This window comes from Chiloscyllium plagiosum, unplaced genomic scaffold (assembly GCF_037043375.1).
Source record: "Chiloscyllium plagiosum isolate Xiang-an unplaced genomic scaffold, Cpla_swu_hap1 HiC_scaffold_13, whole genome shotgun sequence".
NCBI lineage: Eukaryota > Metazoa > Chordata > Chondrichthyes > Orectolobiformes > Hemiscylliidae > Chiloscyllium > Chiloscyllium plagiosum.
Window position 1 is genome coordinate 79,637,934 of NW_028270151.1, and position 27,650 is coordinate 79,665,583.

Sequence of the window (27,650 nt, forward strand, 5' to 3'; positions counted from 1 at the left end):
CTGACCTGCTGTGCTTTTCCAGCACCATTCTAATCTTGACTATATTACTTTTCATGTTTAGTCATTAATGAACACATTTGCTTGTTAACTCAAGAAAACTTGGTTAAATTGGCTCTTTTTAAACCATAAATTCACTTTGTCTGAGGGAAGGGCATCCATAAGGAAAAGGATCCTTTTCAAATTAACCTTGTTGTGACAAACCGAGGTGACAGGTAAATACGGAAGAGAAGCTCATTCAACACTCTTTACCCAGGAGCTTAACGATTTGGGGTATCCAGCTAAATCACAAAGGGATTCTGGTTGTATCAAAAGGTATTAGCATTATTTTATTTAGCATTGGGGGATATGCGCCAGAAGCAGGCAGTGGGACTAGTTTAGTTTGGAATTATTTTCGGCATGGACCGGTTGGACTGAAGGGTCTGTTTCTGCGCTGTATGATTCCATGACTCTATGTGTCGATTCCTTCAATCATCTGACCATTTTCTGTCACTCTTGAACATACAACTTGGCTTTATCCTAACCTTTTTAAAACATACACAGAATCTAGTTTAACAAGTACCATCCACAGAGTGTTAAGGAGCTGAAGTTACCCACAATGCACTGGGTACAAAAGGAAGCGTTGTCACCCCCAGTGACAGCAAACATGGCTGGTGATACATTTGGCTTTATGCAGATCTTTAATATCAAGAAAAGCAGCGGGTCAACTTGACATTACCTGATGTGGCACCTACCTAAGTTTACCTGGGCTACAAACATTAACATGGCAAAGCTGTGCAACCTGTGGAGGCATTAATTGGACAAGTATTTCAGGGTTTGATGCAACATTGCTCATCTGCTATTTTAATTGCAGTCGCTAATCCCTCCATTTCAAAATTGGATGGTGCTTTAACTAAGTTAATGCTGATGCAACATGTATTAAGATGTTGCTGAGTCATCGTCTACACACATCAGCAGTGGCAACTTCAAAACCATTGAATATTTTTTGCCAGTTTTATTTAAACCTTTGCCAAGGATGGTAAGAGCTCTCTGTCTGACACAGACTGCCCAGGCAAGTGCAGCACAGGTTCAAGAGCACAGCTTCTTCTACAGGGAGGAGAAAATGAGGATTGTAGATGCTGGAGATCAGAGTCAAGAGTGTGGTGCTGGAAAAGCACAGCAGGTCAAGCAGTATCCGAGGAGCAGGAGAACCAACTTTTAGGGCATAAGCCCTTCATCAGGAATCAAATGATAAAGGGCTTATGCCTGAAATGTCGACTTCCTTGCTCCTCGGATGCTGACTGACCTGCTGTGCTTTTCCAACACCACATTCTCGACAGCTTCTTCTGTACTTTTCCATCAAACCTTTCTCACTCAAGTACAGCTCAGCTTAAAAACAGAGGAAAGCTACCTTTACACTGCTTTATCAAAAACTCCCTCAATTGTCAATTGTTCAGTCATGGGTGTTAGTATTACTTTAAGTGACTTCCTAAATTTTCCCATAATTGATTTCAGTCCCTGGAAATTCAGTGGGTTAAAATTTTAACACACTAATTGCCTAATTGTCTGATTTAACCAACTAGCCACTATGTAAACAAGACCTCTTGAAGTGTACAGCACTGGCCCAATCCTATGCCTAGGTCACAACACATCTTGACAGAATGATTGACCACTTCCCTCTGTTGATATCCTGTGCGGTTAGTGTATTAGATTTCCAATTTCTTACCACAACACAGACTGGTGCAGGACGTATGTGGAAATGTTTAAGAATTGCTTGAGTTCACTTCAGTCACAATCAATACAACAATTTTGTTCACCCTGTTATTCTATGTTAGACTCAAACCCAGGTGATAAGGAATTCAACATAACACTGTCCTTCCACATTTAAGTGGCTGAAACCTTTTCCCACAGCTGAAGCCTATACAAACAATATTTGTACTGGTGACCCAGTGATGGGTCTAATGATTGACTGTGTTCTTCCCAAGTAGTGTTTGCCTGTGTTAATCTCTGTTAATCATTGACTTGGTGCAGATTCTGGATGTTGGAGACCTCGTGGTGATGCCTGGTGTGGTGGACAGTCACGTCCATGTTAATGAACCGGGACGCACCAATTGGGAAGGCTATTGGACAGCGACAAGAGCAGCAGCAGCAGGTGGAATAACAACTATTGCTGACATGCCACTGTAAGGAACCATAATGCAAATGTTTCACTCAGTATATCAGGAAGTCCTTTCGTGTGTTAGTGTGCCAACTTGATGTTTGAACTCCAAGAATGCATTAGTGTCACATTAGTACCTGAACCCCGATTAGTTTTTTAGTGAATCAGACTGGTAAGTTAGGGTTAATGCTAGGTATCAGTACCTGAACCCTAAAGTATGTTAGCTTTGTTAGACTTGTGCCTGAACCCTGCTAATAAGTTAGTGTGTCAGACTGGTATGTTCACCCCAATAGTACGTCAGTCTGTTGGACTAGTTTCTGAACATCTATGGTGTGGTATTGCGTCAGACAAGTATTTGAACCTTTACATTGTGTTAGTGTGTCAGCCTGTTAGCGGAATCCCTCCAGTGTGTTAATGGGTCAGACAGGAGTGTTAACCCCTTTGATGCATTAACATGGCAGGGTCGAGCCAAAACACCTGTATTGTGGTAGTGTGTCAGACTGATGTTTAAAAATCCATAGTTTATTAGAGCATCAGATTAATGCCAGAACCTTTATAGTTTGTCAGTCTGCTGTGTGAGCCACTAAAATGTATTAGTATGCCAAACTGATTTGTCAAATCCAGTGGTGTGTTGTGTGTAAGACTGGTACCTGAATATCTGTCCTGTTTAGTGTGTCAGAGAGATGTCTAAACACCTGTATGTGTCAACTGTTGCCTAAACCTCTGTAGTGTGCCACACTGATCTATCAACCCCAACAGTACCCTGTTGTCTGAATCCATATCATGTGTTAGTGTGTCAAACTAAAGTGTGAACATCAACAGTGCATTTGTGTGTTAACCTGGTGTGTGGACCCATATAGTGTGTTTGTGTGCAGGAATGGTACCTATATCTCTGTCAGTCAGATGGACTAGAGTCTGAACACCTATGATGTGTACTGTGTCAGACAAGCGTGTGAACTTCTATGATGTATTAATGTATCAGCTCAATAGTGTTAGTGTTTCCAACTGGTGCCTGAACTCCAACTGTGTGTGAGCATGTTAGACAAGTACACATATCCCGATAGTGTGTCAGGGTGTTAGACAAGTATGTGAACCCCTTTTGTGTGTCAGTGTGTCGGCCTGTTTTCCGAATCCCTATAATGTGTTAGACTGGTGTCTAAACCCCTCATCTGCCAGTGTGTCAGATTTCTCTTTGAATTGCTGCAATGTCAAAATGGTTAAGTTATTGCACCAATGATCCAGGGATATGTGTTCAGATCTCAACACCACAGTTGGCATTTTTCAGTTGACTTCACTTTATAATTACAGAATAGAAAGCTGGTGCCTGGGATGGTGACCTCAAAACTATCTGAATGTTATAAAAGGACAACTTATTGATGAAATTTACCATTCTTCTTGAGACTGGCTCACTGATGACTCCAAATCCACAGCCATCTGGTTGATTCTTAATGGCTTTTTGAAATGCCCTGGCAGAACACTTAGTTGCAAGTCCACAGTAAAGCTGCTATAATAAAGCCAAACAGCATCAACATTGGGTATCAGAAACGACAAAGACAGCCCGTTTACTTGAACCCTGCAAAGCTCACTTGCTAAACTTCTGTAGACTTGTGCCAAAACTGGAAGGCCTGTCCTATGGGCTTGTCTAGAAAACAAAAACTGACAGTCATAATCATGGAATCATACCATCCAATGTCTCAGACATCACCATCCACCGGGCATGTCCTATCCAACAGAGGCGTTAGCACCGTGGTGTATGATTGAAAGGGAATTACTCTGGGAGTGCTCAACTTTGATTCCAGACCCCATGAAGTCTCATGTTATCAGGTCACAGAAGGACAGGAAAACCCCCTGCTACTTACTACCTAATGCCCTCAAACTGCTGATGAATCAGCACTCCTCCCTGCTGAAAACCCGTTGGAATTAGCATTGAGTTGGAAATGGCAAGAGCGCAAAATGTAGTCTGAATGTGAGGCTTCAATGCCCATCACAAAATATGACCCGATAGCCCCAAATCTGACCCAAGTCAGACAGGCTCTGAATAACATATCAGGCAGGCTATGCCTACAGTTGAGAAGAAGTTAGTGGGAAAACTGACAAAGGGTCAGTTAGACTCGAAATGTCAGTTCTTCTCTCTCCTTACAGATGCTGCCAGACCTGCTGAGATTTTCCAGCATTTTCTCTTTTGGTTTCAGATTCCAGCATCCAGCATCAGGTCCTTCTGTGACCTGATAACATGAGACTTCATGGGGTCTGGAATCAAAGTTGAGCACTCCCAGAGTAATTCCCTTTCAATCATACACCACGGTGCTAACGCCTCTGTTGGGTCTGTCCTGCTGGTGGATAGGACATGCCTGGTGGATGGTGATGTCTGAGACATTGGATGGTATGATTCCATGATTATGACTGTCAGTTTTTTTTTTCTAGGAGGTCCTTAGGGTAGCATGTTAGGAAAATCCCTACTTGTCCTCATCAATCTGCGTTTCACAAATGCATGATATATCCATGATATTATTCATAGGAGTAACCATCACAAAATCCTTGTGGAGACACAATTCTGTCCTACTTTGAGGATACCCTTTATCCTATTGTGTGACACTACCACAGTGCTGAACAGAACAGATCTAACAACTGTTAGCCATCCATGAAGAGTTGTGGGCCATCAGCAGCTGCAAATTGTATTCAATTACAATGTCACCTCATAGGTCAGTACACCTTTAGTTTATAATTACTGTACCATTAGGCCAGAATATTAACCTTGGTTCAATGAACAGTTGAAGAGCTAAACCAGCCAATCTGGGCAACGCTGACCTGCAGGACTACTTGCATGTTAAGCTGTAAAATCAGCATACTATAGACATTGCTAAGAAGTCTATTGCCAACAGATCACTTCAAACTATACAGCCCTGCCACATCCAGTGTCCTGAATGAAGAAAAGTGCTTGAAGGTGTCGACAACAGTGTTATCAAGTAATATTTATACAGCAAAAACCTGTTCATTGATGCTCAGTTTGGGTTCCTCAAGGGCCAGACGTCATTGCAGCCTTTGTCCAGTTTGGAAAGAAAGAGCTGAATTCCAAATGTGAGGTGAGATGACTGCCTTTGACATCAAGGCAGCTTTTGAGCAAATGTGGCATCAAGGTGTCCCAGCAACATTGAAGTCAATGGGCATCAGGGAAAAACTCTGGATGGAGTAATTTCTAACACAAAAAAAGATGGACTGTGGTTATTTGGAGGTTTATCTCCACTCCAGGAGGTCCTTAGGGTAGCATGTTAGGCTCAACCATCTTCAGCTGCTTTATCAATGACCTCCCCCCCCATCATGAAGTCAAATGTGGACATGTTTGCTGATGATTTCTCGATGTTCTGATCCATTTCCATTTCCATTTCCTCAGATTCCTTGGGTTCAAGTGCGGAAAGACCTGAATAAACTTCAGACCTTAACTGACAAGTGACAATTAATATTTTAATCAAACTAATGCCTGATAATGTCACAACTTACAACAACAGGGAGTCTAACCATATCCGATTGAGACTAAAATCTCCAGTGAGGGGTTACCATTGACCAAACGTTTAATGGGACCAACACAAAAATATTGTGGCTATAAGAGCAGATCAAATGCTGGTAATTAAGTGTCAAGTAGCTCGTCTAACTCACCAAAGAATTCCACCATCTACAAGGTACAAGTCAGGAATGCGCTGAAAAACTTTTTACTTGGCTGGATAACAAAGAGAAGTTCCAACCACAGACAAGAATCTCAACTCCATTCGGGATAAAACAGCCTGCCTGACTGCATGCTAATCACCACCTTTAATGTTCACTCCCTTCAATACTGGTGCACGTTGGCAACAGTATCATACACAAGATGTACTGCAGCAACTTGCCAAACTTCTTTCAACAGTAAGTATGTGATGATCTCTGACATTCAAAAGGACAAGGACCATTGGAACACAAGTTCCTCTTCTTGATTTGGAAATACATCATTATTCCTCCAGGGTCACTGTCCCACTCCCTCCAGAACAGTACTGTGGATGAACTTTCACCATATAGAGCTTTAAGAAAGCAACTCAACATTAATTTCCCAAGTCCAATAGATGCTGGTTTTAACAGTGATACACGTCCTCTGAATAAATTTAAAAAACACCCATACTGTGCCAGTGCATAGATTTGTGTCCAAACTCTAATAACATGTTATTATGATAGATTTGTGTTCAAGTTAATCAAACTGAATCTCTGTTTACTTTCATGTGCAGGAACAGCATCCCACCAACAACTACGTTAGAAAACTTCCAAACAAAACTGCATGCAGCTAGAGACAAGTGTTTTGTTGATACTGTGTTTTGGGGAGGCATTGTCCCAGGCAACCAGGTGACCCTTTTAAAAAGTATTAAACCTTCACTATGAACAGATTAATCTGACTGCATTGTTTTGGTTGTCTTCATATCATAATTCATGCATTTTAATTTGTCACCAAATAGCAGCATTGACTAACTGAGCATGTCAAGAGCCACTGAAGTGATGAGGGAAAATGAACTTGTAAGTGTGAAATTTGGGGACAGAACTCCATATCCCAAACTTCCAGCTATTTGAACGTGGGAAAGTGAATTTCTGCTCCCACTTCCTCAATTTGCACCTGTGTTGATGGAGATTCTCAGCAAGCAGTGGGATTAAGGGGGACTGGATAGGAGGGGTGGCTGGTTTAGAAGCCACAATTACAAGACTCTAGGCCTATGTACCTTGCAGGAATTTCCAGTGTCTCTCGTTCAATGTTTGACTGAGCCTTGATTCTGATTTAAATTGGAATGCTCACTATCGTGGTGAAACATCAATGCCATTGCCCAATTGAGCTTCTTCTGCCCTTTAAGTAATCAGAGTCTGGGGCAAAAAGAAACCCTGCAAAAACAGACATCAGGCTAAAAGTAAGAGGTAAACCATTTGGGACTGAGATGTGGAAGAATTTCTTCACCCAGAGAGTTGTGAACCTGTGCAATTCAGAAAGCTGTTGGGGCCAGTTCGTTAGATATATTCAAGAGGGAGCTGGATGTGGCATTTACAACTAAAGGGATTAAGGGGTACGGAGAGAAAGTGGGAATGGGATACTGAAATTGTATGATCGTACTGAATGGTGGTGCAGGCTCGAAGGGCCAAATGGCTTACCTCTGCACCTATTTTCTATGTTTTTCTGTGACTCAAAAGTAAAGTTTAAACTGAAGGCCTGTCACCAGTCAGATAACTGGATAACACATTACATACATTAACCCCTCTCCTTTATTCCTAGTCTGCACTGCGCCCCATGATTAAGGCGGGGGTCCCAGGCTTCAAGTGTTTCCTCATTCACAGTGGAGTGGACGAATTCCCTCCTGTTACTGAAGCAGATCTGCAGCCAGCACTGGCTCAACTGAAGGGCACAGGCCGGGTGTTACTGGTAAATATACAAATTCTCTATCTCTCTCCTTCTATCAGTGGTTAGCACTGCTGCCTCACAGCGCCAGAGACCCGGGTTCATTTCCCGCCTCGGCGACTGACTGTGTGGAGTTTGCACATTCTCCCCGTGTCTGCGTGGGTTTCCTCCGGGTGCTCCGGTTTCCTCCCACAGTCCAAAGATGTGCAGGTGAGGTGAATTGGCCATGCTAAATTGCCCGTAGTGTTAGGTGAAGGGGTAAATGTAGGGGTATGGTTGGGTTGCGCTTCGGCGGGGCGGTGTGGACTTGTTGGGCCGAAGGGCCTGTTTCCACACTGTAAGTAATCTAAAAAAAAAATTAAATATACACACCACAGCCAAGCTGCGACTCTAAACAATAAAGGTCAACAGTCAAGTGTTCTGCTTGTGATAAAACTATGGACTGGGCTGACTGGTAAGTTATTCTAACAATACATATGATATGGCAGAGCCGGTGTTGGACTGGGGTGGACAAAGTTAAAAGTAATATTAAAAAGTCAAAAACCACACAACACCAGGTTATAATCTAACAGGTTTAACTGGAAGTTCTGGCTTTCGCAGCACTGCTCCTTCATCAGTCCTACATGAAGGCAACCTATGGGCATACAGATCCAGTATTAAGCTTTGTCACTGTGAAACCCTTAGATAGGCAGCACTGAAGCAACGAGCCAGGAATTCTAACCCTTGTGTGAAATCAAGGGCCCTAAAAGTCTTTATTTCCAGAGGTCAGGCTGCATTCTCAGCTCTCGACGTTTGACTAAGGATTTGTTGAATAGAATCCTATTTGCCGTTTATGACTCCACCAGCTTGTCATTTCTGTTAATTCACTTTATTCACAGACATTGGGGACACAAATGAAAAACCTGGCCAGCCACTGTATTCTGAACCACCCTGCTGTAAAACTGAGTGAAGGAAAAGCTCCCAGCTTCTCCTCTCTGAGCACTCGATATTGGGTAATGATCTCAGCTAGGTCCAGCCAGAAGCTTGCAGGCTGCAACTTCAGAAATTTAAACCCATAATCTATGTATGAACTTCTATGCTCATTCTCTCAAACATTACCAAGAATTACTTAGTCATCCTTTTCAGTTCTGCATTTGGAGTCTTATAATGTATAAACCTCACTGGTAGATTAGTCTGTGAACCAGGATGATGTGGTTCAAACACAGACTTTCCCAATTGATAGTAAAACCAAATGTGCCCCATTCTTTATTTTCTGATTACAGCATATAACTATCACTTTATTCAATGCAATGAGATACGCCTCCTCAACTGAAACCTTACTTTAAAAGGGGCTCATTGGTTAATCTCACTATATTATAACAGACTCCATCAGCGTTTTACAGGTCTGGGGATTGGTTGATGGGCTAGTGTATAAGATATTTTCAGGATTTAGCCTATTTTTATCTGACCCTACCTACCATTAGGGGTAATAAACTGGAAAGTCATCCAAGTAGTGGCATTGCATAAGCACGAAATAGTTAACTGAATATGCATTGTTTTGTCAGTTTCATGCAGAGAGAGAGTTGGAACATGTGACCCCTCCATTAAACAGTAAGTACAAGAAATGAAAGCACAATGAGAAAGAGGTGTGCAAAAATCAAGCTACCAGTCATATATCCTGAAAATGTTTTTGTCCAATTGTTGGATTGTTTAGAACTTGTTTTATTTTAAGAGAGATATCAAATGTAATTACTTGCAAGAATAATAATGTATAAATGGGCTTAGAGCTGGCAACCAGCACTATTAGATGCCCATTCCCATTTCCAGATGCACCATTCAGAAGGTGGATGAGGCCCTGGCCGTATTCTCAAGTGTTCTAGCCTAATGGATTCTTCCTGATGACCTGGCCAAAATGTATCCCTCCAGCAGCATGGGCTGCAGTAATCATCAACATGACCAACGATCAACATAAACTAACATGAACTGTGCACACCATGTGGACCATGCATTGTATACAGCAACCTGGGCCAGGTTGAATATACACAATGTGAGCTATGTAGAAATGCACCAACATGGATCATGCATAATATATACAAGAGCCATGTACAACACACACCAATGTGAGCAATGTCGAATGCACATCAACATGTGTTAGGATAACATTTATTGCCCAGTCCTAACCACCTTTGAGAAAGTGGTGAACTGCCAGTGGTCAACTGAGCAGACTACAATCCTGTGTACTAGATTATCCCTGTCTCTGATTCACTCTTTACTAGTCTCATTGTTCTCCATTTCTTTTTCTATATGTCACACGTGACTCTATCCCTTTGTTCCTCAGACCCCCGCGATTACACAACATTTCTGATGAGCCGACCCGATGAGATGGAGGTGGAAGCCATTCGAATAGTCATTAAACTTTGCCTCCAGTATCGGTAAGGAATTTATTTAACTACAAAGAAAGCCCGATCACTGCACTGAAAAATAACCCTCTGAAATACTGAAAGGTTTAGAGGGATATGGTCCAGGAGCAGGCAGGTAGGACTAGTTTAGTGTGGGATTATATTTGGCATGGACTGGTTGATCCGAAAGGTCTGTTTCTGTGCTGGGATGACTCTATGTCCGGAATCTACTGGGAGAGAAATGTTGCCTGTATCAATAATTTTTCTGATGGTTGCAAAAGTTTTTCAAAGCACATGACTAAATAGAACAACTGGAGCGGGGTAAGTGAGTACAGAACAACCTCGATTATCTGAACGAGACGGGTGGGGTGTATTTTGTTCGGGTAACTGATTGTTCAGATAACTGATCTGATCGTAAACAAAGGAAGCCATACTGAACATAATTACGGAAAAAAGCATATTTACAGAGTTTTTATTTAATTCATAGAGTCATAGAGATGTACAGCATGGAAACAGACCCTTCGGTCCAACCCATCCATGCTGACCAGATATCCCAACCCAATCTAGTCCCACCTGCCAGCACCCAGCCTATATCCCTCCAAAACCTTCCTATTCATATACCCATCCAAATTCCTTTTAAGTGTTGCAATTGTACCAGCCTCCACCACATCCTCTGGCAGCTCATTCCATACACGTACCACCCTCTGCGTGAAAAAGATGCCCTTTAGGTCCCTTTTATATTTTTCCCCTCTCACCCTAAACCTATGCCCTCTAGTTCTGGACTTCCCCCACCCCAGGGAAAAGACTTTGTCTATTTATCTTATCCATGCCCCTCATAATTTTGTAAACCTCTATAAGGTCACCCCTCAACCTCTGACGATCCAGGGAAAACAGCCCCAGCCTGTTTAGTCTCTCCCCAAAGCTCAAGTCCTCCAACCCTGGCAACATCCTTGTAAATCTTTTCTGAACCCTTTCAAGTTTCATAACATCTTTCCAATAGGAAGGAGACCAGAATTGTGTACAAATACCGGATATTGCTTGATATTTCACAAATCAAATCACTCTTTGTCTAAATAAAATTCACTGAGGTGAAAAGCCGCAGTCAATAGCTTCATCAATGGGGACTAGAGGAGGTATCGATATCTGTCGGTGTCCGTACTTTCCCACTGTTCTTCCGTGACCGTACTGTTCAGTACAGGTAATCTGAATTCACTTTTAATCATTGTAAACAAAAGTCAGTAACACCTCTTTGATGTAATGTTTTCACAGGACCTTGAGATCTTGTTTGGATAATCCAAACTTCGGATAATTGATCTTCAAATAATCGAGATTGTTCTGTATTTATGTAACTGGAAAGGAAATTGGAGTGAAATAAAGAGGGGGTAGCTGTGTACTTATCAAATTAACATTGTATTGAACTATATATGTTCATATTGAGCAGGGATACTACTGTTTTGCTTTCACCTTCATTTATTCATATATGGCCTGGACAATGTAATGCCTCTAAAGAGCATTAGTGAACCCTTTGATTTTTCGTAAAAACTCAATGTTCACAGTCACCATTTCCAGATTTTTAAAAAAAATTAATTGAATGTAAATTCCACTAGTTGCCACAGTGAGCTTTGAACCAAGTTCTCACAGTATTAACCTGGGTCACTGCATTATTTGCCCAGTAACATTACCACACTCTCTCTATCCTACATAGGATACTACCCACCAAATGAAATAAACAAACTAAAGTTTCCTTCTTCCCATTTTTTGTTCGGAACACAACTGATTGAACCAAATACATATCCTAACCAAAAACAACCCAAAGAACGCTGCAAATCAGAAACAAAAACAGAAGTTGCTTGGAAAACTCAGTGAGTCAGGCAGCATCTCGGTAGAGAAAACAGAGTTAACGTTTTTGGCCCATTCTTAAGGAGGATCTTTCAACCCTCTGTTTTCACTCCATTGATTGGTTAGCACTGCTGCCTCACAGCACCAGGGACCTGGGTTCAATTCCAGCTTTGGGCAACTGTCTGTGTGGAGTCTGCACATTCTCCTTGAGTCTGTGTGGATTTCCTCATACAATCCAAAGATGTGCAGGGTAGATGAACTGGCTATGCTAAATTGCCCATAGTGTTCTGGATGCATTGGGTAGGGGAATGGGTCTGGGTGCATTATCCCTGGGAGGGTTGGTATGGACTTGTTACACTGAAGGGCCTGTTTCCACATTGTAGGGATTCTAGATGCAGCCTGTCCTGCTGAGTTTTTCCAGCAATTTGTAATTTTGTTTCCAGTTGTGAATATGAGTCTAGAAAAGCTCCAGCTGCATTTTATGATCTGTATTAATCCAAAATAGGTCTGTGCTATGCTCCCTGTGAAAGTCTCCCAAGAATGCATCAGAATCTGAGTTATTCACTGCATACAGGATGTGTGTGCACCAGCCTATGGGAACTAAATGCTAATTCGTCAACTCCTCACTTGACCCAGACAAATCACCAGGTTGATGCATATGAGATGGCTCTGACTTCATCATCCCTGGGCTGTGTTTAAATTTGTGGTTGAGCACTTCCCTAAATTACTGCTGCCCCCCCCACCCCAATTTCCCTATGAAAGAGATATCCCAATGCCCCATTCTCATGAACCCCCTTGCCCAGAGCCAGTTGAAAGGTCAGCATCCATTCTCAAGTTTCCAAGAAGTCACAGTTGAAGCATATCTTTCAGCATCTGTTTGGCTTGTCAGTAAAAGAATGCTCCAGTTGGAAGCCACATTTGCTTTCTCTGTTCCAGGGTTCACTGTCATATTGTCCATCTTTCCACTGCGGAAGCCCTACCCATCATAAATGAAGCCCGTAGAGCAGGGGCTATGCTTACTGTTGAAACCACTCATCATTATCTCTCACTGGCTGCTGAAGACATACTAAACGGTGCCACACACTACAAGTGTTGTCCTCCAATTAGGACAAGAAGCAATCAGGTATGGATTCCTCATTTAATTCAATTATTCCAAATGTAAAGTGTTTCAAAACAAAGATGACATGGAGTTTAAACCACAAAGTCCAGGGGAGGGATTTGATTGTCAAACTCCCTGTGCCCAAAGTGGACCCTGATACCAAGATTTCCTTCTTGACCTGCATGTTTTCCAAAGTTACAAATATCTGAATTGGGAATTGTGTCAGCATCCACTGTGTCTGCAAATGAGAGGTTTATAAAATCATAAGGGGCATGGATAGGATGAACAGACAAAGTATTTTCCCTGGGGTCGGGGAGTCCAGAACTAGAGGGGCATAGGTTTAGGGCGAGAGGGGAAAGATATAAAAGAAACCTAAGGGGCAACTTTTTCACGCAGAGGGTGGTACGTGTATGGAGTGAGCTGCCAGAGGAAGTGCTGGAGGCTGGTACAATTCCAACATTTAAAAGGCAGCTGGATGGGCCAGGTGCTGGCAGGTGGGACTAGATTGGGGTGGGATATCTGGTCGGCATGGACGAGTTGGACCGAAGGGTCTGTTTCCATGATGTACATCTCTATGGCTCTATGACTTTTCAGCACAACTCTTAATTGAATTCAATCAAAACTTGAGTGCCACCAGCAGATGGGAGCAGTTTTTAAACACTTCAGCAAGAAGCAGCTTTTAATCTGATACATGAGCTCCACCTAAATCTAACGTCCAACAAATCTCTTAATTGCAGCCGTCACTGGGTTTCATCAGGTACCTCTCTGAACTCTCCTCCTACGTCCCTAACTAACTCCTCATGGTGTTGACATCCAGTTGCAATCAGTCTTATTCTAATCCATTTTCAAACAGCAGAAGCCACCTACCCTGTTCACCTACCCTGTAGACGGGATAGGTTAAAGGTGAGAGGAGAAAGATTTAAAAGGGACCTAAGGAACAACATTTTCACACAAAGGGTGGTGCATATATGGGAGAAAGTGAGGACTGCAGATGCTGGAGATTAGAGCTGAAAATGTGTTGCTGGAAAAGCGCAGCAGGTCAGACAGCATCCAAGGAACAGGAGAATCGACATTTCGGGCATAAGTCCTTCAGGAATGAGGAAAGTGTGTCCAGCAGGCTAAGATAAAAGGTAGGGAGGAGGACTTGGGGGAGGGGCGTTGGAATTGCGATAGGTGGAGGGAGGTCAAGGTGAGGGTGATAGGCCGGAGTGGGGTGGGGGCGGAGAGGTCAGGAAGAAGATTGCAGGTTAGGAAGGTGGTGCTGAGTTCGAGTTCGGAACGCTGATAGATGAGGGGAGGGAAATATATCCCTGGTGGTGGGGTCCGTTTGGAGGTGGCGGAAATGACGGCAGATGATACGTTGTACATGGAGGTTGGTGGGGTGGTAGGTGAGGACCAGTGGGGTTCTGTCCTGGTGGCGGTTGGAGGGACGGGGCTCAAGGGCAGAGGAGCGGGAAGTGGAAGAGATGCGGTGGAGGGCATCGTCGACTACATCTGGCGGGAAATTGCGGTCCTTGAAGAAGGAGGCCATCTGGGTTGTACGGTTTTGGAATTGGTCCTCCAGGGAGCAGATGCGGTGGAGATGAAGGAATTGGGAATATACTGCCTTCCTAACCTGCAATCTTCTTCCTGACCTCTCCGCCCCCACCCCACTCCGGCCTATCACCCTCACCTTGACCTCCCTCCACCTATCGCAATTCCAACGCCCCTCCCCCAAGTCCTTCCACCCTACCTTTTATCTTAGCTTGCTGGACACACTTTCCTCATTCCTGAAGAAGGGCTTATGCCCGAAACGTCGATTCTCCTGTTCCTTGGATGCTGCCTGACCTGCTGCGCTTTTCCAGCAACACATTTTCAGCTGATGCATATATGGAATGAGCTGCCAGATGAGGTGCCGGAGGCTAGTATGATTACAACATTTAAAAGGCATCTGGGTGGGTACGTGAATAGGAAGGGTTTAGAGGGATATGGGCCAACTGCTAGAAATTGGGACTAGATTAATTTAAGATATTTAGTCAGTATGGACATGTTGGACAGAAGGGTCTGTTTCTGCGCTGTGTATTTCTATTAATCTATAACTCAATAACTCTGTAAGCAAGCTATTTGACCTCAGGCAGCATTGCCACTCAATGTAAAATGCTCTCTTCACTGTTTTTACAGCAAACTGAGATGAGGTCACCCTCCATGACTTTCCTCACTCACCAACAATAGTGTGTTGTGGGAGTGGGAGGATTAGTGGTTGGATGGTAATGTGGCTGATTGCCAAATTCCCACCCCCGACTCCAACTTGGCTGCACTGAATGGGAACAGGTCCCTTCCTGCTCCCAAGCCCTGCAGTACATTGTCACCCCTGCTGAAAGGTACAAGATGGCTGAAGTAAGAGCTCATTAACCCAGGGATGAAGGAGCCACACCAAATAAAACAGGGACGAAGGTGTAAACAAAATCTATCCCGGGGAATGTGGAGAGTATGGTAGGGAAGGGAAGCAAACCAACATGAAGCCCACGTGTAAAGGGTAATCATTCCTCATGTGTGAAATTGTAGATGGGAATCTCTTATTTTCAATTCTTACACTATTTGCAGTTATATGTAAACAGTTTCTGCTCAGTACTCTATCTTCCGTAAGTCTCTCAAACGTTGGGAGTCAGAGTCAACGATACTTGATTTTGATTTTCTTAATTACTTTGCCATTTTACTGAGGAGGTGAGTAGCCATACTAAATAAATTAGGAAAATTGTGCAGCTCAAATATATCCAGGGAGGCAAGATGAGGTCAAGTCAGAACAGTGGAACTGACAAAAGGGCCTATAGAATGGAAATAGGCCAGAGCATTGTCCAAAATGCCAAACTCACATCGTTTCTACTTTATTTGCTGCCATAACAATTGTACTATACTCCAAAAATAAATCTATTGTGCAAACTACTGTTATGACAAGAGAGGAACACGTACTTTCTTAAATACTTCCTAATAAAGGACATACAGTTGAAAGATGACCGTGGATGTAAATTTAGTAGTGTCTGGAGAGAGAGAGTAATCCTGGAATTTCACACCAAATGAGGTGTCATAGAAACTTCAAATGAATGGACTTAAAAGGAGAAATGCACAATAAACTGAGAGGAATTTCCCTATGTGCATCTCAGACTGTGAGCAGAAAGGAGAAAAGACAGCACTCTCAGCAAAGGGATTTCTTCTTCCCTCATGTGAGGTGTGCCACTGGCAAGGCCAGCATTCAATGTCCATCCCAAATTCTCCTCAAGTGGCTCACCAAGTATTTCAGGGGGCATTTAAGAATCAACTACATCACTGTGTGTCTACAGTCACATGTAGGTCAGACTGGGCAAGGATGCAGATATCCTTCCCAAAAGGACACTAGAGAACCAGATAGATTTTTATGACAATCAACGTGATTACCGTTAGACTGGTTTATAATTCCAAATTTTGATTAATTCACATTTGACTGTCATGGTGGGAGTTAAATTCATGTCCCCAGAACATTAGCCTGGGATCTAGATTACTGGTCCAGTGCCTGGTCTCACACCATCACCTCCCCTCAGTTTTATGCAAGCCCCTTTCAAGAATACACAGAATTTAAAAACTACTTCAACCTTGGTCTATGTACTCTCGTGGAAGATGGTGTGTTAGTGAGGAGAGGAGATTGTGTGCACCGGAGGGCTGAGGTAATCTTATGTACTAGCCTGGGTTCAATTATTACATGCTATGAATGTCATAGTCAAAGGACCACCCATTAGTTACCCCTGCATTGCAAGTAAATGTTTCTCTCACTCTGAGTGCTCGAAATCAGCTAGTCAGAAAACTCGGAGAAAGTGAGCACTGCAGATGCTGGAGATCAGAGTCAAAGGGTGTGGTGCTGGAAAAGCACAGGCGGTCAGGCAGTATCCAAGGAGAATCGATGTATTGATCATAAGCTCTTCATCAGAAAGCTAGCCATCTCAACAGGATAAAAGAATGACTCTAATGCTGCTAGTCACGGTTAAAAGAAAACCTGACAAAAGAAGTTCAACTAACCTGCCAAGTCAAGAGTCCCAATCAAGTGCTTACCTGTTAATGATCTGAGGTACTCTTCATGAGCAACCCGAAGACTGAACTCGATATCTTTTAGCTTTATCTTTTGTAGACTCATTTCTAATCTTATTATTTCTTATTGCATTTAGTAAATGAATTAATTTTATCACTAAGTCAAGAAAGCCTGCTTGAATTGGCTCCTTTACAAAAAAGCTTCTTTTGATCTAAGAGAAAGATACTCATGAGGGAAGGAATCCTGTTTATTTAAGCTCGTTGCTCCCAACTGGTGGGTGATAATGGTTTGGTTGGTGAGGGCGGGGTGGGGGGTGTTGGTTAGTAACAAGGGAGGTGAATACAGGGGTGAGAGACTGTTCATACCACCTAACTAGGGATTCTATGATTCCTGACAGTGTGGAAACAGGCCCTTCGGTCCAACATGTCCACATCGACCCTCTGAAGAGTTACCCTCCCAGACCCATTCCCCCACCCTACATTTACTCCTGACTAATGCACCAAACCTACACATCCCTGAACACTATGGGCAATTTAGCACTGCCAATTCACCTAACCTGCACATCTTTGGACTGTGGGAGGAAACCGGAGCACCCAGAGTAAACTTGCACAGACACAGGGAGAATGTCTGTGTGGAGTTTGCACAGTCACCCGATGCTGGAATCGAACCTGGGTCCCTGATGCTAACCACTGAGCCACCATGCCACCTCCAACTGTAAGAATTTGGGGCATGTCTAAAACCATAACAAATTGGGGAACCTTGCCTGGGAGTTGTTCATAACCCTACCTTGAGAGGTGTTGATACAATAAAGCATCAAATAGGATTATTGGTATTCATAGTGTCTTTACCCATGGTGGCATATCTTGAAACACTTTATCCCACACAGGAACAGCTGTGGTCTGCACTGAAAGCTGGAAAGATAGACATGGTGGTCTCTGATCATTCTCCGTGCACTGCAGACCTTAAACTGTTGCAGTCTGGAGACTTCCTCAAAGCATGGGGAGGAATTTCTTCTCTGCAATTTGGTGAGTCAGATCTGGTGGCTAAATTCAACTAGATAACACAGGTAACACACGCAGTGCTGTTTACTAACAATTGGATCGGATGGTAACACCCTTACCTGTAGCAGAAGGTGGAGTGTTCCAATTTTACTTTAGAGTTGAACACATAATGCTTCAATGCCAAATAGTGTTGCATTGTTAAATGTTGTCTTCTGTCATCCTGTCCGTTCAATCTGATGCAAAAAAGTCCCACGCTGCTATTCAAAAAAAGACTAGGGAGATCTCTCAAAATGTCTTGACGTTTATTTTTAAAACAATACTGCCAAAACTGGTTAACTGATCCTTTAATGTTTTGTCTGAGAGACCTTGACCTTGGGTATCTACACTTAGCAATTAAACAGTGACTTACTTCACAATTAATATATTTGCCGAGAAGAACTATGGCACATCCTGGAGACATGAAACACCCTTCATCAATAATTGAGCTTCCGAACAAATGCTTAGTGTATTGTTAACATATATACCATGTATGGTCAACAAACAGACTTCACAGATAACACATAATTTAATGTCAACATAAATGACCAAGTGTTGCATACACGTCATCATTGCAGGTAGCTAAAGGTTATGTACTATTACCACATATTAGATTAGATTCCCTACAGTGTGGAAACAGGCCCTTCGGCACAACCATTCCACATTGACCCTCCAAAGAATAACCCACACAGACTCAATTCCCTCTGACTGATGCACCTAACACTATGAGCAATTTAGCATAGCCGATTCACCTGACCTGCACATCTTTGGACTGTGGGAGGAAACCGGAGACCCACGCAGATACGGGGAGAATGTGCAAACTCCACGCAGACAGACGCCTGAGGCTGGAATCGAACCTGGAACCCTGGTGCGGTGAGGCAGCAGTGCTAACTGCTGGGCCACCGTGCCGCCCCGATCTTCTTGACCATCCTGCAATTCTTTAGTTAAACCACTACTAGAAACTATTTATGTGGTAACAAATAATGGAATATGGCTTTATATATGTTATGTTTGTTCAGGTGGCATTTCCCATTGTCAGACTTTGACAGTGGTAATGCATTTTCCATCCTCTGGGCGCACAGCAGAGAATGCACTAGCATTTAGGACTTGAACAGCAGGTGTTTCCTATTGTCCAAGTATGTAGTGAACACCAGCTGTTATCACCCAGAGTCTCTAAAATGTCACTCTTTTGAAAGGTCTTCCTCTGTTTTGGACCTCTGCTCGACAACGAGGATTCACTCTGCAGGACGTGGTGAACCTGATGTGTAAAAACACAGCCAGGTTGTGTGGGCTTGAGAACAGGAAAGGCTCTCTTGTTGTTGGTAAGGATGCAGACCTTGTGATATGGGATCCTGACAGAGAGTTTGAGGTAGGTTACTAAAATGTTATCAATTTCACCAAGAGGTTGCTTGTGTGTTTGAATTTAACCTCAGTAACTGAACATCATTGTTTGCAGGTGAGAGATACCTCAATTCATCATAAAAACAAGGTAAGAGCTCCGATTACAACTTATTAGCTTCTCTTCCTTTGAACTCCTTCAACTGTTTTGGGTTTGCATAATTGTCTATTAGCATTAAGTCATTACCTCAGCACTCTCTCAAAACTCCTCTCCACATGAAGAAATGTGTAATTCCATCCATAGCTAATCAGAGAACTTATAGCATTGGTTGCGGGGTAACAGATGACCACCTTGAAGCACTGATGTTTTGGGGGTCAGGGCGACATAAGAGTGGATAAAGGTGAGCCTTATGACCAAAATGCAGTAAATGAGACATACTGTATCAGGACTGACACCAACTTTGGATGTTGAATGTAAAAGCCCTAGAATATCAATAGTTTTGGTATTGAGTGTGGAGTGGGATGCCACAATGATCTAAAAGAAAAGGTAGTGATAAATCAAAGCACATTATGAAACTCTTAGACAGAGAGTGCTAATGCAAAATAACAAGTGGATTAAGCATTCTGATGCCACATACTTTGAAGGTCTGTGAATGGAAGGTAGGTTAATTCCTTCCATCTCTTACAATGATCTTTATCAGAATGAATCAACAGGCAGGCTGCTGTCAGGTTTCCCACTAGGTGCTTTCACCAAAGCAGTGAAGCAATTTAGAAGCATTTATCATGGAGCCATAGAGATGTACAGCATGCAAACAGACCCTTCAGTCCAACTCTTCGATGTTGACCAGATATCCCAACCCAATCTCGTCCCACCTGCCAGCTCCTGGTCCATATCCCTCCAAACCCTTCCTATTCATGTACGCATCCAAATGCCTTTTGGATGTTGCAATTGTACCAGCTTCCACCACTTCCTCTGGCAGCTCATTCCATACAAGTACCACCTCTGTGAAAAAGTTGCCCCTTAGGACTCTCTTATATCTTTCCACCCTCACCCTAAACCTATGCCCTCTAGTTCTGGACTCCTGCATCCCAGGGTAAAGACTTTGTCTATTTATCCTATCCATGCCCTCTGTAAGGTCACCCCTCAGCCTCCAACGCTCCAGGGAAAATAGCCCCAGCCTGTTCAGCCTCTCTCTCTAGTTCATTCACTTTAGAGGCTGTCATTCTTGGATTAACAGAAAAGATCAAAAATAAAAAAGGCTACCCTCCACACCCAAGATAAACTGAAACACAAGTAACATGAGGCATGGGTCTCCTTTGGAGAGGAAGTTGAATATTGACGAATGCACCTAACACTACGGGCAATTTAACATGACCAATTTACCTGACCTGCACATCTTTAGACTGTGGGACAAACGAGGAGAATGTGCAAACTCCACACAGACAATCACCCGAGGCTAGAATCGAACATGGGACCCTGCTCCTGTGAGGCAGCAGTGCTAACTACTGTGCCACCCTATTACAATTCATCTATCCTAAATGCTTGATACCTTATTCTGAGAACGTGACCCCAAGTTGTAAACTCTGAAGCCAGGGGAAACATTCTCCGCCTCTACCATTTCAAGACGTTTTAAGAATGTTATCCAGCAACTTGTCCATAATTCATGGCAGTCCGGTGGCTAGTGCTGCTGCCTCACAGCGTCAGGGATCTGGTTTTGATTCCGGCCTCAGGTTACTATCTGTGTGGCGTTTGCACATTCTCCCAGTGTCTATGTGGGTTTCCTCCGGATACTCTGGTTTCTTCCTACAATCCAAAGATACGCATGCTAAATTGCCCATAGTATTCAGGGAAGTGTAGATTAAGTGCATCAGTCAGGGCAACTGTAGAATAATAGGGGAGGGGAATGGGTCCAGGAGGGTAACTCTTCAGAGGGTCAGTGTGGACTTGTTGGGCCAAATGGCCTGGAGGTATTCTCTTTAGATTCTACTCTATTAAGAAAATTGGAAGGTACTTCATTTACAAGTATATAAGTCATTCAATTCAAGACAATTATCCAAACAAATGTTTAAAAAGAAATTACTCTAATCCTGCTTCCTTTACAGTTGACCCCATATCTTGGCCAGAAACTGCAAGGAGACGTTTTTGGTACCATTGTCCGTGGAAAGATTGTATATCTACAAGGAAAGTTCTCTGACAAGCCCCTTGGAGAACACATCCTGATCAATAATGCTCAATTATGAACTGAATCAAGATTCACTTTTATGCTCTTTCCCAAAAATGCATTACTCAGAGCCCGCTTACTTCATTTCAGCACACTTGCATCCAGTATAGACAAACGTAGAAATGCGTGTTGTTGGATGCTCATGGGTGAGTGCTTGATATTTCTCTGTCTGTTATTTTCACCTGGGATTCTGGGAATAACTGCTCCACTGCTTTATATTCAAACATAAAAAGAAAGAGCTGGGAAAATGCTGCTTGTTCACCCAGCCTGTCCCACAGAATTAAGACGTTTACTGCATTTCAATACACATACTTCCACGTCTACAAGGAAGCCATATTACCTCAGAGATGGAAGATGAAAACCGATCAAAATGTGGTGAAAGGAAGAGAGTAGGCAAAAAGTCTTGAACACCATTCCAGCCCCAATTATTGTACAGGGTAACCTCTGCCACAACCACTATAAAGGTCCAGCTCTCACAAAGTAATTCAAGAAATCAATACTGACCACACACACACGAGAAATCTGTCCCACAGTTCTGCTAGTCTCTACGATATTGTGGCCACTACGGACACTTGGATATCACAGGGACAGAGATGGTTGTTGGACATTCCAGGGTTTAGAAGTTTCAAAAGGAATAGGGAGGTAGGTAAAAGAGATGGGGGACGTGGCACTGCTTATCAGGGACATTATCACAGCTGCAGAAAGGGAGGTTGTTGAGGATGGTTCGTCTCCTGAGTCAGTATGGGTGGAAGTCAGAAAGGAGCAGTCACTTTATTGGGAGTTTTCTACAGACTCCTCAACAGCAACATAGACACTAAGGAGCAGATTGGGAGGCAGATTTTGGAAAGGTGCAGAAGTAACAGGGCTGTTGCTATGGGTGACTTTAACTTCCCTAATATTGATTGAAACCTCCTTAATGCACATAGGTTGGATGGAACAGATTTTGTCAGGTGTGTACAGGAAGGATTTCTGACTCAATATATAGATAGGCCAAATAGAGGGGAAGCCATATTGGATTTGGTGCTTGGCAACGAACAGGCCACGAGTCAGTTTTCTCAATTGGAGTATTTTGGTGATAGCAATCACAACTCACTGACCTTTATTATCATCATGGACAGAGATAGGAGCAGACTGTATGGGAAAGTATTTAATTGGGGGAAGGGGAATTACAATGCTATTAGGAAGGAACGGTGGAGCATAAATTGAGAACGGATGTTCTCAGGAAAATGCGCAACAGAAATGTGGAGGTTGTTTAGGGAGCACTTGCTGATAGTGCAGGATTGGTTTGTCCACTGAGGCAAGGAAGGGATGGTAGGGTGAAGGAACCTTGGGTGAAAAGGGATGTAGAACACTAGTCAAGAGGAAGAAGGAAGCTTACCTCAGGTTGAGGAGGCAAAGATCAGACAGGGTTCTAGGGTTACAAGGTAGCCAGGAAGGAATGTAGAATGGACTGAGGAGAGCTAGAAGGAGGCATGAAAAAGCCTTGGCGGGTAGGATTAAGGAAAATCTTAAGGCATTCTATACTTATGTGAGGAACAAGAGGATGGCCAGAGTGAGGGTAGGGCCTGTTTTAAAAAATTCTCAAGGTCAAGGACCAGGCTCGCAGGAAAGTAGTCTGACACAGAACAAACAGCCAAGAGGCGAGTCTGCTAGAATATAAGTGTTTTATTCCCCGCAGTGTCCCCACAACCAGTCTCGTACTTACAACGGGTCTGGCTTATACTCACTCTACATGTTACCAAAACTGGGAGCCGTCAGTTCTCGTAGAGCGGTTGCCAACAACCCACGCTCGGCGGTTAAACGTAACCCCGGAGCAGACTCTACCGAACTGGAGACTTCTCCAGCTGATATACCCTTTTCCAGATATAAACATTCATGTGAACAGCAGAGCAAGGCTAAAAAACACATTCCATTCTGGTTACATACAGATAAGAAGATTCACACGGGAAGGTGTATAACAAGATTCACACGGGACCAAGCGACACCTTCCATTTTCGGTTAGATTCACACATGTATTGGGACACAATTTTAACCCTTTCACCACATTCCACTGCTTGGCCCAATACATGTGTTGCATAATGATTCACACATGTATTGGGACATAATTTTACACCACAGGGCCGATCAAGGATAGTGGAGGGAACTTGTGCCTGGAGTTGGAGGCGGCAGGGGAGGCCCTTAATGAATACTTTACTTCGATATTCATCAGTGAGAGGGACCTTGTTATTTGTGAGGACAGCATGAAACAGGATAGGTAAGTCCACTAAAGCAGATGGGATATACCCAACATTACTACAGGAAGTGAGGGAAGACCTTTGGCAATGATCTTTGCGTCCTCACTGTCCACTGGAGTAGTACCAGATGATTGGGGGGGGGGGGGGGGCAATTGTTATTCCCTTGTTCAAGAAAGGGAATAGGGATAACTCTAGGAATTACAGACCAGTCTTACATCAGTGGCAGGCAAATTATTGGAGAGGATTCTAAAGATAGGATTTATGACTATTTAGAAAAGCATAGTTTGAGTAGAGATAGTCAGCATGGTTTTGTGAGGGGCAGGCCATGCCTCACAAGCCTTACTGAATTCTTTGAGGATGTGACAAAACACATTGACGAATGTAGAACAGTGGATGTGGTGTATGCGGATTTTAGCAAGGTGTTTGATAAGGGTTCCTCATGGTAGGCTCATTCAGAAAGTAAGGAGGCATGGTATACAGGGAAGTGTGACTGTCTGGATAATGAATTGGTTGGCCCATAGAAGACAGACATGGTAGTAGTTGGAAAGTATTCAGCCTGGAGCTTGGTGGCCAATGGTGTTCCGCAGGGATCTGAGCTGGGTCCTGTGCTCTGTGATTTTTATAAATGACTTGAATGAAGAAGTGGAAGGGTGGGTTAGTAGGTTTTCTGACGACACAAAAGGGTGGAGTGGTGGACAGTGTGGAGGTCTGTTGTAGGTTTCAATGGGACATTGACAGGATGTAGAGCTGGGCTGATAAGTGGCAGATGGAGTTCAACCTGGAAAAGTCTGAAGTGATTCATTTCAATGCAGAATATAGGGTTAAAGGCAGGATTCTTGACAGTGTGGAGGAGAAAGGGATCTTGGGGTCCATGTCCATAAATCCCTCAAAGTTGCCACGCAATTTGATAGGGTAGTTCAATAGGTGTGTGGTGTGTTGGCTTTCATTAGCAGGGATTTAATTGAAGAGCTGCAAGGTTATGCTGCAGCTCTAAAGCGCCCTCGTTAGACCATACTTGGAATATTGTGTTCAGTTCTGGTCACCTCATTATAGATAGGATGAGAAACCTTTAGAGGGTGCAGAGGAGATTTACCAGGATGCTGCCTGGACTGGAGGGCATGCCTTAGGTTGAGGGAGCTAGGGTTTTTTCCTATTGGAGCGAAGGAGGATGAGAGGTAACTTGATAGAGGCGTAAAAGATGAGAAGCATAGATAGAGTGGATAGTCAGAGACTCTTTCCCAGGGTGGACATGGCTATCGTGAGGGGGCTTATTTTAAGGTGATTGGAGGAAGGGTTCGGGGGAGATGTCAGATGTGGATATATGGAATGCACTGCCAGCAGGGCTAGTAGAGTAAGATACATTAGGGGATATTTAAACGACTCTTAGAAAGGCACATGGATGATAGTAAAATGAAGGGTATGTAGGTTAGGTTGATCTTAGAGTAGGATAAAAGGTCTGCACAATATTGAGGGCGAAGGGCCTGTAACTGTGCTGTACTGTGCTATATTCTAGGAAATTAAGAACCTCCTATTAGCCAGCATTAAAAACATCAATTCATTAATATCAACAACTTTCTGTCTGATAACCATAACAGTGGAAGTGCACCAAGTGAATAAGGATATTGCCCATGCCACGATCAACCATCTACTATAAACTGTAATTATTGTGATGGATTAATCAATAACCTGACTACTCCTTTTGCTTACTGGGAACAGTCCCAGTCTGAATATAATTGGGATGATATTAGTCCACCAATAGCATGAAACAGGCTCGTAACAAATCAGCATCATATTTCACACTACGTTGTTTGAACTTCAAATAAAAAATAAAATAAAAGCCTAGAATAGACTAACCATTTGTTGCTGGTGGAAACCATTACATTCATTAGGTTTCCTCTTGCTATTATGCTTTGTCATTTAAGTGAAACAACAAAATATAATCACTTCTTTCTGTAACCTGTTCTGGCAACTCATTCACAGATCAGACTTATAAACATATTATTGCAACCCATACATCAAACAACTTTAGCATAAAGAAGGATATAGATGATACATTTTCCCACCCTCAAAATGTAAAGCTCCTGTGGCTTTCCAGGATAAAGCTTTTTTTTCCTGTAAGGCTGCTAATGATGTTGCATTCATATATTTACCTTTGCAAAGGGGTCAAACATCAGAAGTTACAGATTCAAAAGAATTGGTAGAATGATTTGTGGGATAATGAGAAAACTTGTTTTTCACCCAAAAGTCAACATGGATTTGAACTCACTGTCAGAGATAGTGGTAGAGGCAGAAACTGCCATCACATTTATAAAGTACTTTTTCAGATGGCCTCTTACACTGGTGAGCTGGAGGACTACAGGTATATTGCAAGAAACCGGGATAGGTAACTTTTTTTTGATGATATCTATAACTACCTGTGGCTTCCAGAGCTTAGAAGCTCCAGCTAGCATAACCAAGGTACAACTACAAGTATGACTTTTCGTAATAGATTCATGGGCTGTGGGTTATCATTGGCTAGTATTTATTGATAATGCTGAATTAATCTTCAACCAAGTATCTTGATGAGATTTTTTGGGGCAAGTTAAGAGTGAACCACATTGCAGTGGGTATGGAGTCACATGTAGACTAGACTAGACCAGAAAAGGACATTTGTGAATGAAAGAGGTTTCTACAACAATCAACTTTGTCATCATTCGACCATTTATTTTGGATTTTCACTGAATTCAAATTTCGTGAACTGTCATGGTGGGATTCAAACCCTCATCCCAAAAGCATTCATTTCGGACTCTGGATTACCAGCCCAGTGGCAATAACACTATCAAACTTCCTCTCCCTGACAGCAAGTCTCAGAATGGTGATGCCGATATTAAATATACAATTTGGACAGAACATTTAATATACTGCAAAATGGCCAGGACAGAAAGGCAGATACTAAGTAGCAATTCCCTATTTTCTTTCTTGCTACTTATTGCATATTATTAAATATTCAGTTTTATGCTCGCAAAATTACCAGTCATCCTTGCAGACAATACTGTTAATTGAGCAACACTTCCAAATTCAAGTAGACCAAAAGAGTGAATTCAGTAATGTTATTTCAAGAAAATAGCCCAGACCCTAACTTTGCTAGTTGTTTTAAGCAGGTGTAGAGTAGATATTCCAAAAGTGATGCAGCTGGCCAAACCACTTTATTTACAAGATTACTGAATGAAACACAAACAAAAGATAACAGAATATAGAATAAGTTAATCTATCCAAAACTTAAACAAAAAACTTAACAGATTATCCCAACTTAATGATGCAGTTCCAAATATTTGCAACAATACTCATAAACACCCTTTGGCAAAAAAGGAAACATCAAACCACAGGGTCTTACAGGAGAGAGATAGGGAGAGAGATGTCAGTGAGATTCTGCATGGAGCGCCTTTGTTAGTGTTTCTTGGATCAGCAGCCTCAAAATGACTGCTTGCTAAAAATCAAACCAAACCAGAGAATAACTGAGTTGAGAGAACTGGCTGCTCCACTTTTATTATACTGCCTGAGGCAGTATCAATTAGCTGTAATCAAATTGGCCTGAAATTCCATCAAACCTGGACCTTTCGGAATCGCTGCTTTTACAACCTCTCTGGAAGGAAAAAAAAATTCAAGGACAGCGTAACCTTGCTAAATGAGTAGCATCATCATAGTAAATATGCATGGAGCCTAGTCTGTGAATTAATAATCCAACTTCTAGCCTTCTCACAACCATTTGACTGAGACACAGTTCAAACCAATACAATTGATTAATTTTAGCCTTGATTTCTGCCGTCCGAATTCACTGGGTTGAGCTGGGGTCAGCTCCAGACCCAAACAACAAGCAGGTCACAACTCCAAAATTGACAACATTAAAGCCCACATTTATTCAAAGAGAAGAGCACTGAAGATCTCCTGGCTTAGGG

General features: G+C 42.7%; 1 protein-coding gene across 1 annotated transcript in view; it reads left to right on the forward strand.

Annotated features, from left to right (window-relative positions):
• LOC122555741 (allantoinase, mitochondrial) overlaps positions 1 to 23,041 on the forward strand; it is a 31,842-nt gene extending 8,801 nt beyond the window's left edge. The window contains exons 2-11 of the mRNA XM_043701808.2: positions 2,008 to 2,159; positions 6,385 to 6,499; positions 7,410 to 7,556; positions 9,077 to 9,122; positions 9,850 to 9,943; positions 12,686 to 12,872; positions 17,771 to 17,909; positions 19,118 to 19,290; positions 19,378 to 19,410; positions 21,363 to 23,041. Of these exons, the coding sequence (XP_043557743.2) occupies positions 2,008 to 2,159; positions 6,385 to 6,499; positions 7,410 to 7,556; positions 9,077 to 9,122; positions 9,850 to 9,943; positions 12,686 to 12,872; positions 17,771 to 17,909; positions 19,118 to 19,290; positions 19,378 to 19,410; positions 21,363 to 21,500 (1,224 nt within the window). The 3' untranslated portion in view covers positions 21,501 to 23,041. The remainder of the gene's footprint in view (positions 1 to 2,007; positions 2,160 to 6,384; positions 6,500 to 7,409; positions 7,557 to 9,076; positions 9,123 to 9,849; positions 9,944 to 12,685; positions 12,873 to 17,770; positions 17,910 to 19,117; positions 19,291 to 19,377; positions 19,411 to 21,362) is intronic.
• Positions 23,042 to 27,650: the final 4,609 nt, after the last annotated feature.